The 13,212-nt window shown below is 36.4% G+C and overlaps 1 protein-coding gene across 2 annotated transcripts in view; it reads right to left on the bottom strand.

The window, feature by feature from the left end:
* Positions 1-13,212, bottom strand: part of SGPP1 (sphingosine-1-phosphate phosphatase 1) — a 40,175-nt gene that overhangs the window by 8,968 nt on the left and 17,995 nt on the right. Inside the window, exon 2 of one of the 2 annotated variants that reach the window (XM_014853725.3) lies at positions 1,876-1,965. The exons of the other annotated variant lie outside the window; for it this stretch is intronic. Within the exon in view, the coding sequence (XP_014709211.2) occupies positions 1,876-1,965 (90 nt within the window). The remainder of the gene's footprint in view (positions 1-1,875; positions 1,966-13,212) is intronic. 2 annotated transcript variants of the gene reach the window in all.

Consider the following 13,212-nt stretch of genomic DNA (forward strand, 5'->3'; position numbering starts at 1 on the left):
AGATGGTTTTTGAATAAAGGACTAGAGTTATCAGACTCATGATTTGAATACATCAATATTGTTTTTAGTCCAGCTGATTCAAGAATAGACATTTTCCAGGATATAAAAAATGAACTGAACTCAGCTTGAATATTTGACCAATCCACTAAACATTTCTTTTTTTAAAGAAGAGCATCTTCGAGATTATATATTCAATGTATTCAGATTCTTATTCCTCTTTGATGATAATGGATCTAAGGATAATATTATTTAATATTTTTTCCTTTAAGAAATATGAGGATTCATTTTTTATCATTCAGAGATGCATAACCATTTGGTAGTTTTTTAGAAATTAACTTTTAGGAGTGGAAAGGATTAAGGCACAATGATGGACAACATTGTCTCGTGACAAATATTAGATTTAATATAAAACTGATACTTAGTCTCATTATAAAATTGGTAGAGATTAGTTAGAAAGATTTGTACATAAATTCACAATTTATATTAATATAAATAACTATAAAAAGTCAAACAAATAACTTGCTTATTAACATAGTATTTGAGACTTCTGGAAATTTACTAGTGAAGGGGTAGCTGCTGGAGGCAAACAATCTAAGTTGGAAATAGAAACCCAATATTTCTACAGTATGACAAAAGCTAATGAGGTATTTTTATGAGTAGAAAATTCTAAAAGTGAAAGTTGTTAAGGATAAGAAAAATTCGATATAACCCTTTAGAAAATTTTGGATTCCAGGAATTCATATTTCTCCACCTTTTTTCTGATCCTTTATCTACAAGATAATATATAATACATTCATAGAGGTCTTAAGAAACACAGCACTATATGCAAAGGATAGAGAGAGAAAACATACACTTACTTTTCTCATGTTCCTTATTACCTAGTGGGAGCAATAGATAACCAAAAAATGAATGGCAGTTTAGGACAAGTGCTATGCCAGAATTATGCTCAGGGTGTTCTAGGAGAAGAGTCACCTAACCAGTCTTGAGAAAGGAAAGACAGGGAATATAAGGAGGCTTTTAGGAGATAAGAACATTTTTGTGATTCTTAAAGAATGGATAGGATAGTTAGCTAGGCTAAGAGAGAAAAAAGGGCATTCCAAGCGGAGGTTACAGCATTCCTGGGGCATGGAGGTAAGAAAAACCCTTTACATTTGAGGAAACGTAAGTCATTCGGTATGGCATCATATTTGTGTTTGGGAAGAACACTGTAACAGGAGACTGAAGACTGCAGGGAGCAGTGTCAGACTGGAAGGAAGGCTGTTCATTAAGAAGCTGCTGGAGTAACCTGGTTTAGAGATGAAGCAGGCCAGGACTGAGGGAGGGTGAACAGGGATGGAGGAGGAGGAAGGGGATAGATGTGGCCGAAAGGAGTGCAGGGTCCCTGTGCTGCTGCTTTTGAAAATAAAATATCTGATGTTAGCCCTAAAATACTCCTCAGAAAGAGGAAAAAACTAGAGTTTAATATGTGAATCTAAGTGGCACCAGGATCGTTTAAATTCATTTAGTCACTAGTCACTGGGTCCTCATGAACAAGCAGGGCTCTCCTTGGTTTCTGTATTCGGATGGTTGGTTTTGACTCAGCACAGAAGAGAATGAGAAGGAAAATACAACTGAGACTGGAAGGAGGGAGAAGGGTTATCCTGAGTATACTCCTTGGTTATTGTGGTGGTTAGGAACTGTTTCTATGCAAGACATCATTATGATATTAAAACTTCAGACAGCATCATGTTAATATTTTTGCAAAACACGAAAGATTTACAATAACTATATTTTCTGATTTAGTTTTCATATAAGTTTTCAAATGGTTAAAAAGTATAAAATTGCCTATCAATTTCAGAAAAAAATAAAACTCTATGAACACAATATTTTCCTTACCAGAATGGAGTGCATTCCCATGTAAATTCTACTTAGGCAAACTAGAGAACACCAGCAGGGAACAAGAATCAGTCCATATATAAGAGGATACTAAAGGGGAAAAAAGGTAAAATTAGTTAAATAAATTAGGTTAAATATAAACAAGCAAATAAAAAACAAATCACTATACTATAAAACTCCACGGAAACAAGAACTATATGTTTTTACTCCCCATTTTATTCCCAGCACGTAACCCTAGGCATAGCCAACAGCAGACATTCAAGAAATACTTTTGCACAAATGAACAAATGAATAAAATCTGATGTTTCTACACTCTTCATTGTGGGAGCTGGCTCATCTTTGCTTCTACAGTAAAGATTCAGTCACTGGCTTGCTACAGAAGAAAAACAGGTAGGAGACATACTTTTAATACGGCTCCAAAATGAAAGCACTTCTGGAATAGTGCCTGGATCTGGTCCACGAAGGGCCTTCACTTCCCTGGGGAGAAGGACTGGGCGTGATCTCTCTCTCACTTCCATTAGTGACTGCTATTTGCAATTTCCATTGGCACTTCCCCATCTCGTATTCAATATGCAACACTTTGTAATTTGTTTTCCACTTTGTCCCCCCTACTAAAATTTCAAATGGTAAGCTTACCGAGAAAAATTTTGGTGGGATACTGGGAGCAGAAAGCCACAGTAAGGAAAAAAACCCAAAAGGTAGACAACTCTTGGTCTCAGTGGCACTAGTTTAAGAGTTGGCTTTGAATCTCCTGAGATTAGAGGGAAGGAGGAAAGGATGGATGGGCATAGGGGTAAGTGTGTAAGGGAAAGGGAGGAGCACATTTGAGGCATTTTACGCCTGATGACTTCAAATTTCTGAAGAAACTGAAGCCAAGGTGGTTCAAATCAGTAAGAATCCAAGGTGGTTCAATAAGAAGTGGGGTTGCAAGAAGGGAATTAAATATGGTTTTAAGAAGAAGGGTAAGAATTTAGTACACAGTTGTTTTTTGTTTTTTTTTCCCTGCTTTATCTTCCCAACCCCCCCCCCCGTACACAGTTGTATATCTTAGTTGCATGTCCTTCTAGTTGTGGGATGTGGGACGCCGTCTCACCATGGCCTGAAGAGCGGTGCCATGTCCGTGCCCAGGATCCGAACTCTAGGCCGCCGCAGCGGAGCGCACAAACTTAATCACTCGGCCACGGAGCCGGCCCCTACACAGTTGTTTTGATTTGACTTCTCTACTGCATTTAACGTGGCCCATCGCTTTCTTCTGGAAACTCTAAATATCCTTGATTTCCAGAGCATCACACTTTCCTGGCTCCCCTTTCACTATTTATTTTTTTTTTCTGTATCTCCCACACAAGAGCATATCCTCCTCTTCTTGTTCCTTAAACAGCAGTTATATAAGGATTCTGCCCTTAATAGTTATTGGCAGTCTCACCTTTTCTTATTTTGTAACCTCTACTTAGCATGCTGAAGACTTATCCATTTCCCTGAGTTTGAGAACCATACAGTCAACTCCTGCACATACCTCCACCCTCAGGTCCCTATGGAGTTAAACCCACTGTACCTCAAACCAAACTCATCATCCTCCTATCCAAACTTGTTGCTCCTCTCAGATTCCCTATTTCATATGGAAACATCATAATACACACAATAATCTAAAGGAGAAACATGAATTATCCTTGATTCCTTCCGTATCCCTCATATTTCACCAATAATCAAGTCTTGCTGATTTTACCTTCTAATATTCCTTGATTCTGTCATCTCTTCTCCATCCTACTTACAGTGCCCTTGTTCAGATCCTCATAATTTCTTTTCTAAGCTCTACCTATTTCTCCAGCCCTTCTTCCATATGCATGAGGAACTTGGTTAATGGGGCAGACAGACGTAACCATACATGAGGTAAGTGCTATGACAGGAGTATACACTAAGCCCAGAGGGAGTCTAAGGAATGGGCAATTAACATAGTTTAAGGATGTTAACAAAGTCTCCCAGATTAAGTAAGATCCAAGTTGTCCTGAAAGATGAGTAGGATTTAGTCTTTAGAGAAAAAGAGTGAGCAGAGGGCAAAAAAGATAAGAGGGTGTTACAAACAGCAGAAACACCATAAGCAAAGGTTTGTGTGAAAGACACTGTAAGTAGCGTGGTTTTCTAGGAGAATAAGCTTTCATTCTTGCTGGGGGGAGGTACTAAATAGTAAGCATAAAAATATGTGAATTATATGATATGTAAATTCATATAAATTGTATAAGAAAACGTGACAAGTACTATGTAGAAATAAAAAGAGAACAGGTGGTTGAAGAAACAGTAATGTTCATCAAACAGTCCTTGTGCTCCTCTATATTTTCAGATTCACTTGCAGTTAGATTGGGACCATGTGACTAGTTTTGGCCAATGAGTTGGAAAACAGTAACTTACGCTACTTTCAATCATTCTATGAACTCTCTCTTCCCTCCAGATGTGATGTTGGAAGTCACATGTTGAGATGAAAAGACGGGCAAACTTCCATCAGCCTGGGTTCCTGAGGTCCTAAGTTTGCTAATTCATAATGAATATGTAACACAAATGAGAAATAAACTTTTGTTGTTAAGCTGAGATTTGGGGGTTAAGTCATTGCCACAGCATAACCAAGCCTATTGTAACTAAAATAGTAATAGAATTAGGATCAGGAGTTTGGGAGTGTGAGTGGGGCAGGTTAAAGTATTAAATACAAGACAGTCAGTGCAGGCATTACTAAGAAGCTGAGACTTGAGGCAAGACTGGATGGAGGTGAGAGAATTCGCTGAGCAGATATCTGAGGGAAGAACACATATCAGGCAAGGAGGTCAGGCACAGAAAAGTCTCTAATGAGGAAATGTGACTGGCAAGGAGGCTAGTGTGGCTGGAGCAGAGAGAGGTAATGGGGGCCAAATCAAGCAGAACCCAAGAAGCCACTGTAAGAAACTTGACTTTTGGTGTGAGTTAAATGGGGAGCCACTGCCGAGTTTTGAGCAGAGCAGCGCCATGATAGCTGCTATGTTGAGATTAGACAATAAGGGATCAAGGATGGAAAGAGACCAGTCAGGAGATTGTTGGCACAATCCAGGTGAGAGATAACACTGGCTTCTGCCTCTGTAGCAGGCACTCAGGCCGTTTAATTTTTCTGTGAATTTTTTGAAGACTGTGAATAGCAAAAGAGAGTCAAACAGAAGTCAACAACTACTGAGAAACTTTCCTATGCTTCCCTCTTCTTTCTTTTTTTTCACTTAGACTCCATAAGGAAGTAAAAATAGACAAAGTTATTGATGGGAATTCTTTGTACACAACAGATTGAAGAAAAATTCATTTGTAGAGTCTCAAAAGCTAGGGCAGAAGGTAGGAGAAAAGGAGAGTTTTTGAGTAGGAACGATGAAATTGAACTTAATAAACCTGAATAAATATGGATTGAGTTATGTTCAAGGTGTTTAAATGGGAAAGTTAGAAATACAAGTAAGCTAGATGCAGAGGCTAAGAAAGAAACTACAAGCCTTTTTATTTTCCTTTTCCCCTATTCCAGAGCACCTTTATACCTCACCGGAGTAAAGTGAATAGTTGGGAAAAGAATAAGTCATTTTTAGTTTTATTGATTGGTTGATTTTTTTTCAGCCATTAGTCTCTACCTTCAGAATATTTTCTCTAGGTATTTTTCTGGAAAGAAATATTTTGGAGACCACCAGATCTAGTTCCAACGATATGACTTTCACATTTACTCCCCAATGAATAATAGAATTCTGAATCACAAAGTATCAAAGAAGTCTTTCATGAGTTAACTTTAAACAGATAAAAAAGACCACAGACCTTAATGGCTAAAGCAATCTAGATAGACTAAATAAAACTACTATTTCTCAAGTGGGATCCTGTGGAGGGAGGAATTATGCTTAATAACCAATTCACCTGGCACATTTATTGTATATCTAAGAATATCCAGATTACATTTACCTTTAATTTTATGTTAAACTGTCTCTAAAAACACATTTAGAACCACTGTCCTCATTTAGATGTGACTAGAAGGAAAACAGATTTATGCAGAATTATTCTTTCCCAGGAAATGATAGAATCTATCACAAATATATAAAATATATACAGACTACTTTTCAGTCACCTTTGTTAATTCCCCTTTTCTTCACAACTCCTTAGTAAAGTGGGCTCCAGGGCTTAATTCTAAAGGTACTTCATTTCCCAGTCTATACTCACTTCCTTAATGATCTCATCTAGTCTCAGGGATTTATACATAATCCATATGTTCATGACTCAAATTTCCGTTTCTAGCTGGGACCTCACTCCTGAATCCTACACTTGTATATCTAACTGGCTGCTTGATATCTCCACGTCAACATCTAATGTAACATGACCAAACCTAAACTCCTGATTTCTCTTCCCTTTCCCATCTGACCAGCTATTCCTGTAGTTATCTCCTTCCTGGAAAATGGCTTTTCCATTGTTCCATTCCTCAGGCCAAACAACTTGTTATCCTTGACTTTCTCATTCATATCTATCACCCAATCTATTTACAGTATCAGGTATACTTTAAAAATATATCTAGTTTTTAACTGTAATCCCCATGTAATCCCAAAGAAAGTATCTAAAAAATATGCACAAAAAGAAATGAGAAGGGAATCAAAATAGTATACTACAAAAAAATCAAACTCAAAAGAAAGTAGTAATGTAAGACATGAGAAACAAAAAAGATGCAAGACGTACAGAAAACAAATAGCAAAATGGCAGAAGTCAGTCATTTCTTATTAGTAATTACTTTAAATGGCAATGGTTTAAATTCCCCAATCAAAAGGCAGAGATTTGCAGAAAGGATAAGAATACATGACTCAACTATATGCTGCCTAAAGAGACTCACTTTAGATCTAGAGACACAAATAAGTTGAAAGTGAACAAATGAGAAAACATATTCCATGCAAATAGTAACCAAAAAAGAGCTAGATGGCTACACAAATATCAGACAAAATAGACTTTAAGCTAAAAACAGTTACAAAAGACAAAGAAGGACAGTATATATTGATAAAAGGGTTTATTCATTAAGATGATATAACAATTATAAACATACATGCACCAAACAATAAAGCCTCAAAACAAATGAAGCAAACCTTGACATAATTGAAGAGAGAAATAGTTCTACAAGACAGTCTCATCAACATTGAAAACCTGCTCTTCCACACAGCCCTTTCCCTATATAACACTTCGCAGACATTTAAAAAGTTCTCCTGCAGCTTCTTGATTGTGCCTCAAGTTTCCTGCAAGTTGAACATTTTTCATGCTGCATTGCCTTTGAAAAGTACAAGCCAGCCAGCACTACCCAAGACAAGTTTAACACTTTCCTTACTCCGGGTAACATGACTTTAAATTTCCTTGGCTTTCAGCCTCACAACAATGCTGTCCACTATGCTTTCTTTTTTTAAAATTGGTTGTCCTCTCATGAATCCACAAATTCAGCCACTTTTCCATAGTTCATCACAACTACAGATACTACTTCGGCACTTTCTAGGGTGGTCTTACATACAAATGGGTGAATTTATTTCCTCTTCCTTTTTTTGGATGTGCTGTATTGTTAATTCATTAACATTGAACTAATGGCCAACAGAACTATAACTGATGCCTCAATGAATCTTACCTAACACATGTATATTTTCTTTGTAAAGCATAGCACAGTCCTCTCATGCTTAGGAACACCAGACATCACCACTGCACTGTGCATGGGACCATTTTAAACAGTGCAACAACCAAGAGAAAGCACAAAAATGTGAAAAAATAGCACTAAATAGACTCAAAAAGGATTCTTGTTTACAGTATAACAGCTGAAACAAGAAAGCAGAGCATCGTCTGGTCTAACCTCAGCTGGGAATATGTACACCAGCTGGCTCAAATTTTTAGCCACTCTTCACATGTCTGTGAATGTACTGATTTTTGGGTTATAAATAAATTCTAGTGAGTAGGTAAAGTTACAAATATGACTTCCATGAATAATAAGGATCAACTGTATGTAGAAATTAAACTACTCTTAAATAACCATGGGCCAAAGAAGAAATCACAAGAGAAATTATAAAATACTTACAAACAAATAAAAACAAAAACACAACATACTAACAATTACGTAATGCAGTGAAAGCAGCACTCAGAGGGAAATATACAGCAATAGAGGCCTACATTAGAAAGAAGAAACGAATCAACCACAACTCCACACTTAAGGACTAGAAAAAGAGGAGCAAACTAAATGCAAAGCTAGCAGCAGCAGGGAAATAATAAAATAATTAAAGTGGAGAAAAATGAAATAGAGAATAGAAAAACAATAAAGAGAATCAACAAAACCAAAAATTGTTTCTTTGAAAAGATCAATGAAATTGACAAACCTTTAGCCTTGCTGACAAAGCAAACAAAGCAAGCTTGGAAGATTCAAATAACTAAAATCAGAAATGAAAGTGAATACTACTAGTGATCTTACAGAAATTAAAAAGATTATAAGAGAAAGCTAAGAACAACTGTATCCCAACAAATTAGATAACCTAGATGAAATGGGCAAATTCCTAGAAACACACAAATTACCAAAACTGACTCAAGAAGAAGTATAGGGCTGGCCCCAGGGCTGAGTGGTTAAGTTCTCACGCTCTGCTTCAGTGGCCCAGAGTTCGGATCCTGGCCATGGACATGGCACCACTCGTTAGGCCACGTTGAGGCAGTGTCCCACATGCCACAACTAGAAGGACCCACTGCTAACATATACAACTATGTACTGGGGGGATTTGGGGAGAAAAAAAAAAAGCAGGGAAAAAAAAAAAAGAAGATTGGCAACAGTTGTTAGTTCAGGTGCCAATCTTTGAAAAAGAAATATAAAGTCTAAACAGACTTATACAAGGGCAAAAGGGGTGACAGGGCACATGTGCACGGTGATAGGTAGTAATTAGTCTTTGGGTGGTGAACATGATGTAGGCTACAGAGAAATGTACACTTGAAATTTATATAATGTTATAAACAAATGTTACTTCAATAAAAAAAAACAAAAGAGAGAGAGAAGTCTAATGCCTGAGTGGGACCAAACCAAGAACTGTGGTTTCATCAACATTGGCTTGGGCCATCTGCACTAACTGGACCTGACTTCATTTTGAATAAAAAGATGCAAACAGTTTTATACTAAAAAATATAAAAATAAAAAAATAGATTTATAACAAGCAAAGAAATTGAATCAGTAATCAAAAACCTCCAAACAAAGAAAAGCTCAGGGCCAGATGGTTTCACTGGTGAATTCCATCAAACATTTAAAGAAGATTTAATATCAATCTTTCTCCAGCTCTTCCAAAAAAACAGAAGCGGAGGGAACACTTCCTGACTCATTCTATGAGGCCATTACTACCCTGATAGCAAAACCAGACAAAGACACCACCAGACAAGAAAACTGTAGACCAATATCCCCTGTGAATACTGATACAAGAATCTTCTACAAAGTATTAGCAAAGCAAATCAAACAGTACATTAAACGTATTATACATCTTGGGGCCAGCCCGTGGCATAGTGGTTAAGTTCCTGCATTCCGCTTCAGCAGCTCGGGGTTCATGGGTTTGGATCCTGGGCATGGACATACACACCACTCCTCGAGCCATGCTGTGGTAGCATCCCACATACAAAATAGAGGAAGACTGGCACAGATGTTAGCTCAGGGCCAATCTTCCTCACATACACACACACACAAAAATCCCCACGACCAAGAGGGATTTATCCCAGAAATGCAAGAGTAGTTCAACAAAGGAAAATCAATCAATTTAATACCCCACATTAATAGAATAAAGTAAAAAAAAATACACAATTATCTCAATTGATGCAGAGAAAGCATTTGACAAAATGCAACACTCCTTCATAATAAAAGCACTCGAAAAACTAGGAATAGAAGGAAGCTTCCTTAACATGATAAAGGGCATTTATGAAATATCTACAGATAATATTCTAATCAATGGTGAAAGACTGAAAGACTTCCTCCCAAGATGAGGAACACCACAAGGATGTCCACCTCTGACCACTGCTATCTAACATTATATTCTAAGATCTAGCCAGAGCAATTAGGCAATAAAAAGAAATAAAAGACATCTAAATTGGAAAAGAAGAAGTAAAACTATCTCTATTCACAGATGACATGATCTTAAAAATAGAAAATCTCAAAGAATCCACAGAAACCTACTAGAGTTAACAAATGAATTCAGCGAAGTTACAGGGTACAAATAAAGATAAAAAAACAGTTGTGTTTCTATACACCAGAAATGAACAATCTGAAATAAAGAAAACAATTCAATTTACAATAGCATCCAAAAGAATAAAATACCTAGGAATAAATTTAGCCAAGTAAGTAAAAGACTGGTACACTTAAAACTACAAAATATTACTGAAAGAAATTAAAGACCCTTATCTTTTACACAGAATATATTTATGTAATATGACATATTTTATATATATTCTATATGTACATATATATTACATATACTTAAAATAATATTATTTATTTTAATTATTATCTATCTCTTCCTCAAGAATGTAAGTTCTATGGGGGCAGGAACCTCAGTCTCTTCTGTTCACTGCTGTATTACCAGTGACTACAACAGTGTCTGCACATAGTAGGCAGTCAATAAATACTTGTTGAATGAAGTAAACATAAGCCTTCAGCCACTAAGGATATTAGTCTTACAGTATCACATTATGATAATGTGAGGTTAAAAGCCATAAGCATCTTTCAGTTCCTGGCCTCAAACCCAGGCTGTATTAACCTTTAGTTCTAAGAGCATCTCTGGAATCCACCATAAAATGCAATCTGAATATCATTTTGAGTAAACTTAGGAAAGAGAATTTTCAATGCTTGTTTTAGAATAAACATTATTAGGTAAAGATTCTGTAGCTTTTTGAAACTAATTTACATTTTCTAAAACAAAGTAACCCAAGTTGCATACAAATTTAAAAAAATGTTATAAAATAGCACATGATAAACTATATTTTCTATACTAAAAGCAAAAACAAACAAACCAAAAAACTTAATCACAATAATATGTTTTCCTTCATGGTACTTTCCACAGTAACACAGAATAATTCATGGGTTTAAATACGTAAAACAAAAACTAACCCATACACAGTCAATGTGTACATTAATGATAAAAATGTAAATTAAAACATTTTCAACCCAGTCTATTGTTTTGACGTATTCACATCTGCTGTCAGTTACTGTTTCTCTTTTGAACTCTTACATCACAGAGTATCAATTTGGTAACAGAACTCATCATGTAAATATTAATTATAATTTTAAATATATTTTACATTACAAACCACAATAAGGAAAGATTACCAGACTAGGTGATGTAGCCTTATGTTAATTGGGATCTACTTCCCAATTCCTATAATAGGGAAGGGATTTGTGAGGAAAGAGAAGGGCTACATATTATAGCTTGTATCATTTTAGAGCTGCAGACAGACCACAGCTTTCCAGATAGTTAAGATGAACAAGAAATTCCTGATTCCCTCTGCAGAAACCACACTAGAAACAATAGAAACAGTAAAATCCAGTCTTCCGGGCAATTTCCAATTCATTAATTCATCCCAATTCCAACCTTTCAAAGAACCTTTTATCACAATTATATTGTTTCTTGGATAATCTAGCCCTACTTGCTACAAGGCCTCAGAAAACCTCTCCAGCGTCTAGTGTGGATTCTGTGGAGATTTGTTTTTTAAAAATCCCTACTCAAATCTCCAGTGTTGGGAGCAAATCTAGTCTGGGGTGACAAGAGCACTTCTGGAGCTGCCTCAGCACTTGGGAGAGTAAGTGGAGTAGGGTTAATTAAGTACGGAAATTTTCAAAATGCAAAAGGCATTATAATAGAAAATTCAATTTCTATCTTTTCTACATTGGCAAATTGAGCAATTTTATAAGAGCTCTACTTTCTTTTTGAAAAAGTCAAAATTAGGAGGACTAGGAAGGGCTACCTCTTCCCGCTTTCCTCTGCCCTAGCAACGTAAGCGATCCTTCTCTCAGTGACACATATCTGTCCTATGCGCCGTCCTCCACTGTACTCTCACTGTCTACCTCTATTCCTAGCAAAGCCATTCCTTTATGTCTGACCAACAAACTGGCTGGATTTTTTAAAGCCAAAATTCAATTCTAGGCGATGTTAGAAGAAATGAACATGGATCTGTTCTTTACTGAACTGTTAATAGATTCAATAATCTTATTTAACACACAATTTACTACGTACCAGGCACTATTCTAAGAGCTTTACAAATATTAACTCGTTTAATCATCAGAACAACCCTATGGGGTAGGTATTCTAATTTAAATGAAACTGAGGCACAGAGAGGCCTAAGATCAAACATGTATTAAGTTTCAGAGCTGAGAATTAAATATTGGAAGTCTGAGTCTGAGCTCTTAACCACCATACTAAGCTGCTGTCCATATATAAAGTGTGTTAATTAATTCCTTATATCCCTAGATCAAGCAAATTATCACTCAGATATTTTTTATTTAGGTTTTCCTTAGAATGGAGGTTAGGTATAAATTTCACTTACTTAGAGGTAGAAGGGATCTTAAAGATACTAATTCCACTCCCCTCTCTTCACAGATAAAGAAATAGACCCAAGGATGCTAAATAACACTTAGTAGGGGGCCAGCCCACCGCCGAGTGGTTAAGTTCGCAAGCTCCGCTCCGGTGTTCCAGGGTTTCACCAGTTCAGATCCTGGGCGCGGACCTACACACTGCTCATCAAGCCATGCTGAGGTGGCATCCCACATAGCACAACCAAAAGGGCCTGCAACTAGCATATGCAACTATGTACTGGGGGGCTTTGGGGGGAAGAAAAACACACACACACACAAAAAGATTGGCAACAGATGTTAGCTCAGATGTCAATCTTAACTTAAAAAAAAACATCAAACGCTTAGCAGTATCTTCTAGTAACCTATTCTGATGCCTCTTCCAATTTACCATGCTTGTTACTTTACACTGCTATCACTACAAAAATAGGCAATAATTTTAAGTTTGCTAGCAGTTCCTAGTTTCTATTTTCTTTTTTAAGTTTGCTAGCAGTTCCTAGTTTCTATTTTCTTTTTCCTAGAGAATGTTGAGCTTTATTTGAATTTATGTATTTCCACTAATAAGAAGGTTTTTACTTAAATCTTTAGATCTTAAAAAAGATGAAAGAAAAATTTACAAGTCTTTCACATTATTTTCAAATTAGTAAAAATTTACCAAACTCAAAACAGATCACAAGACCTCCTAGATGCTTTTAATTTCATACCACTATCTAATCTATTCATTGCACATCCTATTACAGGAACACTTATTTAAACATTTCCTTCAGTTA

The sequence above is a fragment of the Equus asinus genome, chromosome 7, assembly GCF_041296235.1.
Source record: "Equus asinus isolate D_3611 breed Donkey chromosome 7, EquAss-T2T_v2, whole genome shotgun sequence".
Lineage (NCBI taxonomy): Eukaryota > Metazoa > Chordata > Mammalia > Perissodactyla > Equidae > Equus > Equus asinus.